We start from the raw sequence: 8,112 nt of genomic DNA, 5'->3' as shown, positions 1-8,112 counted from the left end.
GTTGTGATGTTGTTGTTGACATTGTTGTTGATGTTGATGACATTGTTGTTGTTGTTGATGATGACATTGTTGTTGTTGTTGATGACATTGACATTGTTGTTGTTGTTGTTGATGACATTGTTGTTGTTGTTGTTGTTGTTGATGACATTGTTGTTGTTGTTGATGACATTGTTGTTGTTGTTGATGACATTGTTGTTGTTGTTGTTTACCTTCCACGTCTGGTCGTTCACCACCTCCTCGACGTTCAGCTCCGACTGCATCAACTTCAACTGGGAGAGACAAAGACGGAGTTGAGTGACGTCACAGTGGCCCAATATCACGACCCAACGTCTCCCCAACGTCCCCCCAACGTCTCCCCCCCCCCCCCAACGTCCCCCCAACGTCCCCCAACATCTCCCCCCAACGTCTCCCCCCAACGTCCCCCCAACGTCTCCCCCCAACGTCTCCCCAACGTCTCCCCAACGTCTCCCCCCAACGTCCCCCCAACGTCTCCCCCCAACGTCTCCCCAACGTCTCCCCAACGTCTCCCCCCAACGTCCCCCCAACGTCTCCCCCCAACATCTCCCCCCAATGTCTCCCCCCAACGTCTCCCCAACGTCTCCCCCCAACGTCCCCCCAACGTCCCCCCAACATCTCCCCCCAACGTCTCCCCAACGTCCCCCCAACGTCTCCCCCCAACATCTCCCCCCAATGTCTCCCCCCAACGTCTCCCCAACGTCTCCCCAACGTCCCCCCAACATCTCCCCCCAACGTCTCCCCAACGTCTCCCCAACGTCCCCCCAATGTCTCCCCCCAACATCTCCCCCCAATGTCTCCCCCCAACGTCTCCCCAACGTCTCCCCAACGTCTCCCCCCAACGTCTCCCCAACGTCCCCCCAACATCTCCCCCCAACGTCTCCCCCCAACGTCCCCCCAACGTCTCCCCCCAACGTCTCCCCAACGTCTCCCCAACGTCTCCCCCCAACGTCCCCCCAACGTCTCCCCCCAACGTCTCCCCCCAATGTCTCCCCCCAACGTCTCCCCAACGTCTCCCCAACGTCTCCCCAACGTCTCCCCCCAACGTCCCCCCAACGTCTCCCCCCAACGTCCCCCCAACGTCTCCCCAACGTCTCCCCAACGTCTCCCCCCAACGTCTCCCCCCAACGTCTCCCCCCAACGTCCCCCCAACGTCTCCCCCCAACGTCCCCCCAACGTCTCCCCAACGTCTCCCCAACGTCTCCCCCCAACGTCTCCCCCCAACGTCTCCCACTGTGTCTCTCTGTCTGTGTCTCTCTGTCTGTGCGTCTCTGGCTCTGTGTCTCTGTGTCTCTGTGTCTGTGTCTACTCTGTGTCTCTGTGTCTCTGTGTCTGTGTGTCTCTGTGTCTCTGCGTCTCCCACTGTGTCTGTGTCTCTCTCTCTGTGTCTCTGTCTCTGTGTCTGTGTGTCTCTGTGTCTGTGTCTCTGTGTCTCTGCGTCTCCCACCGTGGTCTGCTGGTTGCGCAAGGCCTTGTTGAGCGCCAGCTGTTCCCCCTCCTCCCCGCCGCGGCGTCTCCGCTCGCTGAGTCTCGCCACCGAGTCGCTGGCGAGCGACACGCAGCGCGAGATCACCGCAGCTCGCCCCGCGTGAGCCTCCTGCAGCTGTGGGGGGGAGGGGGGAGGGGGGGGCACGGGGGGGGCACGGGGGGGGAGGGGGGGCACGGGGGGGGGGCACGGGGAGGGGCACGGGGAGGGGGGGGCACGGGGGGGGGCACGGAAGGGGGAGGGAGGGGCACGGGGGGGGAGGGGGGGCACGGGGGGGGGCACGGAAGGGGGAGGGAGGGGCACGGGGGGGGAGGGGGGGCACGAAGGGGGCACGGGGGGGAGGGGGGGCACGGGGGGGGGCACGGGGGGGAGGGGGGCACGAAGGGGGCACGGGGGGGAGGGGGGGCACGGGGGGGGGGGGCACGGGGGGGAGGGGGGGGCACGGGGGGAGGGGGGGGCACGGGGGGGGAAGGGGGGCACGGGGGGGAGGGGGGGCACGGGGGGGGAAGGGGGGCACGGGGGGAGGGGGGGCACGGGGGGAAACACGTTAGTGTAGTGTATAGTAGTGTAGTGTATAGTGGTGGTGATGGTAGCGATGGTGATTGTAGTGATGATGGTAGTGATGGTAGTGATGGTAGTGATGGTAGTGATGATGGTGATGGTGGTGATGGTGGTGATAATGGTGGTGGTGGTGATGGTGGTGGTGATAGTAGTGATGGTGATGGTGGTGATGGTAGTGATGATGGTAGCGATGGTGATGGTAGTGATGGTAGTGATGATGGTGGTGATGGTGGTGATGGTAGCGTTGGTAGCGATGGTAGTGGTGATGGTGGTAGCGTTGGTAGCGATGATGGTGGTGATGATGGTGGTACTGATGGTGGTGATGGTAGTGATGATGATGATGGTAGTGATGATGATGATGGTAGTGATGGTAGTGATGATGATGATGGTGGTGACGGTAGCGATGGTAGCGATGGTGGTGGTGGTAGTGATGGTAGTGATGGTGATGGTAGTGATGATGGTGATGGTAGCGATGGTGATGGTGGTGTTGATGGTGAGAGCGACTCACGGCCGAGTGGAGCTGGGCGCACGTGTGGGCGAGGTTGAGGGCGCGGGCGATGGAGGCGGTGGTGATGGTAGTGATGATGATGGTAGTGATGATGGTGGTGTTGATGGTGAGAGCGACTCACGGCCGAGTGGAGCTGGGCGCACGTGTGGGCGAGGTTGATGGTGGTGGTAGTGATGGTAGTGATGGTGATGTTGATGATGGTAGTGGTGATGATGGTAGTGATGGTAGTGATGGTGAGAGCGACTCACGGCCGAGTGGAGCTGTGCGCACGTGTGGGCGAGGTTGAGGGCGCGTGCGATGGAGGCGGTGGGCACCGACGCGTTGAGCTCGTGGGCGATGCGGTCGTCGATCTGCCGCATGGAGCGCAGCGCCTCCTGCACGCGGACGTGAGGTCCCCCGCGTAGCCTTCAACTGACCGCTCACCCACCCACTCACTGACCCACTCACTCACTGACCAACTCACTCACTCGATGACCTACTCACTCACTGACCCACTCACTGACCCACTCACTCACTGACCAACTCACTCACTCGATGACCTACTCACTCACTCACCCACTCACTGACCCACTCACCCACCCACTCACTCACTGACTCACTCACTCACTCACTGACCCACTCACCCACCCACTCACTCACCCACTCACTCACCCACTCACTGACTCACTCACTCACTGACTCACTCACTCACCCACTCACTGACCCACCCACTCACTGACCCACTCACTCACTGACCAACTCACTCACTCGATGACCTACTCACTCACTCACTCACTGACCCACTCACCAACTCACCCACTCACTGACCCACTCACTCACTCACTGAACCACTCACTCACCCACTCACTCACTGACTCACCCACTCACCCACTCGATGACCCACTCACTCACTCACTGAACCACTCACGCACTGACCAACTCACTCACTCACTGACCCACTCACTCACTGACTCACTCACTCACTCACTGACTCACCCACTCACCCAATCGATGACCCACTCACTCACTCACTGACTCACCAACTCACCCAATCGATGACCCACTCACTCACTGAGTCACTCACCCACCCACTTACTGACCCACTCACTCATTCACTCACTCACTGAACCACTCATGCACTGACCAACTCACTCACTGACTCACTCACTGGCTCATTCACCCACTCACTCACTGACCCACTCACTCACTCAATGACTCACCCACTCACCCACTCACTCATTCACTGACCCACTCACTCACTCACTGACTCACTCACGCACTGACCCACCCACCCACTCACTGACCCACTCACTCACTCACACACTGACCCACCCACTCACTAAACCGCTCACTCACTCACTGATTCACTCACTAACCCACTCACTCACTGACCCACTCACTCACTGACCCACTCACTCACTAACCCACTCACTCACTGACCCACTCACTCACTGACCCACTCACCCACCCAATCACTGACTCACTCACTGACCCACTGACCCACGCACGCACTGACCCACCCACTCACTCACTCACTGACCCACTCACTCACTTACCCACTCACTCACTCACTGACCCACTCACGCACTGACCCACCTACTGACCCACTCACTCTTTCACGTTCCCACTCACTGATCCACCCACAAGCCCACCCACTAAATCAATGACCCACCCACTCACTCACTGACCCACCCACTCACTGACCCACCCACTCTCTCAATCACCCGCCTACTCACCCCCCGCCCCACCCACCCACACGATCCACGCGACCTTCAGGGGTCAAGGGGACACGTGCCCGCGTTGAGAGTGGTGTCGCAACACAGCAGTCCAACGCGCCGTAGTGTGTGTGCGTGTCGACCCAGTGTCTCACTAGCAGTGTCTCACTACCCAGTGTCAGCGAGTACAACATGATGATGATGATTATCAGAGGCATGTGTGTTTGCATGTTTTTTCCAGTACTGCGTGGCTAATGCAGACTTGATGATGGTGCGTTGTGTGTGTGTGTCTGTGTGTAGGTGTCTGCGTGTGTGTGTCTGAGTGTGTGTGTCTGCGTGTGTAGGTGTCTGTATATGTGTGTGTAGGTGCCGGTGTGTGTAGGTGTCTGTGTGTGTAGGTGTCTGAGTGTGTGTGTCTGCGTGTGTAGGTGCCTGTGTCTGTGTGTAGGTGCCTGTGTGTGTGTGTCTGTGTGTAGGTGCCTGTGTGTGTGTGTCTGCGTGTGTAGGTGTCTGTGTGTGTAGGTGCCGGTGTGTGTAGTTGTCTGTGTGTGTAGGTGTAGTTGTCTGTGTGTGTGTAGGTCTCTGTGTGTCTGTGTGTGTAGATGTCTGTGTGTGTAGTTGTCTGTGTGTGTAGGTGTCTGTGTGTGTAGGTGTCTGTGTGTGTAGGTGTCTGTGTGTGTAGGTGTCTGTGTGTGTAGATGTCTGTGTGTGTAGGTGTCTGTGTGTGTAGGTGTCTTTGTGTGGAGGTGTATGTGTGTGTAGGTGTCTGTGTGTGTAGGTGTCTGTGTGTGTAGGTGTCTGCGTGTGTGTGTCTGCGTGTGTAGGTGCCTGTGTCTGTGTGTAGGTGTCTGTGTGTGTAGGTGTCTGTGTGTGTAGGTGTCTGTGTGTGTAGTTGCCTGTGTGTGTGTAGGTGTCTGTGTGTGTAGTTGTCTGTGTGTGTGTGTAGTTGTCTGTGTGTGTAGATGTAGTTGTCTGTGTGTGTAGGTGTAGTTGTCTGTGTGTGTGTGTAGGTCTCTGTGTGTCTGTGTGTGTAGATGTCTGTGTGTAGTTGTCTGTGTGTGTGTGTGTAGGTGTCTGTGTGTGTAGATGTCTGTGTGTGTAGTTGTCTGTGTGTGTAGGTGTCTGTGTGTGTAGGTGTCTGTGTGTGTAGGGGAAAAAACGGTGATCCAATCTCCGACCCCCAGGAACAGGTTTGCAGATTTGCTGAGCATTTATGTGAGGTTCTGGGGGAGGGGAAATCCCTCAGCCAGGAAAACATCGTGGCACAAAGTGGGGATGACCCTGCTGAGGCTGTGGTGCCTCCAATATTGGAGGAAGAAGTCACCCCATGTGAGTGGCTGGCTGAGGTGCCATCTGTTGAGGAAGTACTGAAGGCGATCCAGAGTCCGAGAACAGGAAAGGCACCGGGCAGAGATGATCTCCCAAGTGAAATGCTGAGGGAGGGTGGCATTTGTGCGCAGACTGCTCTACATGACATCATAACAACAGTCTGGACCACTGGACAGGTTCCGCAGGATTGGAAGGATGCCCTGGTGGTCCCCCTCTTTAAGAAAGGGGACCGCACAGACTGTAACAACTACAGGGGCATCTCACTCCTCAGTGTGCCGGGAAAGGTCCTGGCAAGGATTATTCAACATCGCCTTGCTAGGCACGCTGAGGAGAGGCTTGCGGAGCCCCAATGCGGTTTCAGGAAAGGGTGGTCCTGCACGGATGCCATATTTTCTGTCCGTCTGCTACAGCAGAGGTGTAGGGAATTCCAACAAGACCTACATCTCTGCTTTATTGACCTGGTCAAGGCCTATGATACCATCAGTAGGCCTGGGCTCTGGGTTGTTCTTCATGCTTTCGGAGTCCCTGACCCTCTGCTCACGATCATTAAGGACCTTCATGATGGTGAGCGGGCCCGGGTAAAACTACGTGGCCGGGAGTCAGAGCGATTCCCTGTACAGCTTGGGGTGCGACAGGGATGTCCTCTGGCTCCCACATTATTTAACATCTATTTTGACCACGTAGTTCGTGAAGCCTTCAATAGCTGTACCGGGGGAATTTCCATTTTGTACAGATATAATGGGAGGCTGATCGATGCCTGGGTGCGGTCAAGGGATGGCTCCCTATTGGTCAACCACGTTATGTATGCCGATGATTTGGTAATTGCTGCTCATTCAGAGGAGGAGTTGGAGACGCTGCTGCTGAGACTGGAGCGTGCCACTAAGAGGTGGGGCCTTACCATCAGCCCCACCAAAACTAAGCACCTGCCTGGGTATTTTGTACCATCGGACATTCCACCCCCACAACTCCCAATCGGTGATGGGGCAGTAGTGGAGAGAGTGGAGAGTTTCCCATACCTGGCCGGTGTGCTCATGACCGGCTCCAGTTTAACAGCAGAGGTCTCACTCCGAATCAGTCGAGCGGAAATATCTTTTCATCAGTTGCGTGACGCTGTGTGGAAGCTACCTGGTCTGTCGCTCCGCACGAAGCTTCAGGTCTTCTCGGCCACATCATTCCCTCCCTTCTCTACGCTTGCGAAACGTAGACCCCCCTAATGGAGCATCTTCGCCGGTTGGAAAAATTTAGGCTGGCCTGCCTACGATCCATCCTGGGTTTAACCAGGCTGGATTGTGTGAGCAGCTCACAAATCCTTGAAAGATCTGGGCAAAGTCCCATCGGTGAGCTCCTCCGGCAGGCAAGGCTGCGTTGGCTGGGTCATGTAGCCCGCATGCCCAGCCACCGCATGCCTAAACAGCTTTTGTTCGGCGAGTGAGTGGGTGAATGTGTGGGTGAGTGAGTGTGTGAGTGAGCGAGTGGGTGAGCGAGGGAGTGGGTGAGCGGGTGAGTGAGCGAGTGGGTGAGCTAGTGCGTGAGCGAGTGGGTGAGTGAGTGTGGGAGAGTGAGAGTGAGTGAGTGTGGGTGAGAGTGAGTGTGGGAGAGTGAAAGTGTGAGTGAGTGTGTGAGTGAGTGAGAGTATGATTGAGAGTATGAGTGAGTGTGAGAGTGTGAGTATGAGTGTGTGAGAGTGTGAGTGAGTGTGTGTGTGAGCGTATGAGTGTGTGCGTGTGAGTGAGTGAGTGAGTGAAAGAGTGTGTGAGAGCGTGAGTGTGAGTTTGTGAATGAGTGAATGAGAGAGTGGGTGCGTGAGTGAATCAAAGAATGAATGAGAGAGTGAATGAGTGGATGTGAGTGAGCGCGTGTGAATGAGTGAGCGAGTGAATTAGTGAATTAATTAGTGAATTAGTGAATGAATTAGTGAATGAGTGTGCGTGTGAGACAGCGAGATTGTATAATAATCGTAATTGTATAGCAATAATTGTAGTTTATAATAATCGTAGTTGCATAAGAATACTTGTATAATTGTAGTTGTATAATAATAACAATAGTTGTATAATTATAATAAGAACCACAATGAGAATTGTATAATAATAAAAACAATAATTGTATAATAATAAAAAAAACTATCAAACCCGTCGACCTCCTACCTGAAACTCCGAAAAGTCCTCGCAGTTCACGGCTGTCATGGGCGCCGCCATGACACCGTGGGGGGGAGGGGGGGGGCTGCCGGCGGGGTCCTCGCATGCCGGGGACGACCGCGACAGAGGTGGCCGCGGCCGGTGCCTGAGACGACCTCGACAGAGGTGGCCGCGGCCGGTGCCTGATTTTAATTCTAATTTGTTTAATCTTAATTTGTAGCTTTCGTGACTGCAGGAATTACTCTTTGGTTCTTTCGGTAAAGTCACGTATGAAGATAAAATAGTAAATTAAATACTAGCATACGACGTTTCAATTGCAACACAAGCAATCATCATCAGGTATAAAAGAAATAGCAAACAAAAGTCTAACCAGAAAACTGTAGA

At 55.5% G+C, this 8,112-nt stretch overlaps 1 protein-coding gene across 1 annotated transcript; it reads right to left on the bottom strand.

Annotated features, from left to right (window-relative positions):
- Positions 1 to 209: 209 nt before the first annotated feature.
- MIX23 (mitochondrial matrix import factor 23) lies at positions 210 to 7,824 on the bottom strand (the record flags this gene model as incomplete). The annotated part of the gene is made up of 4 exons (XM_078884533.1): positions 7,738 to 7,824; positions 2,819 to 2,944; positions 1,463 to 1,618; positions 210 to 269 (listed from the first exon to the last, which is right to left on the bottom strand). Coding segments are annotated over exons 1-4 (393 nt in total), but the record flags the coding sequence as incomplete, so codon positions are not given.
- Positions 7,825 to 8,112: the final 288 nt, after the last annotated feature.

The sequence above is a fragment of the Lampetra fluviatilis genome, assembly GCF_964198595.1.
Source record: "Lampetra fluviatilis chromosome 77 unlocalized genomic scaffold, kcLamFluv1.1 SUPER_77_unloc_1, whole genome shotgun sequence".
Classification (NCBI taxonomy): domain Eukaryota; kingdom Metazoa; phylum Chordata; class Hyperoartia; order Petromyzontiformes; family Petromyzontidae; genus Lampetra; species Lampetra fluviatilis.
Note: the sequence above shows the minus strand (reverse complement) of the source record. Positions and strands in the feature narration are given on the sequence as shown.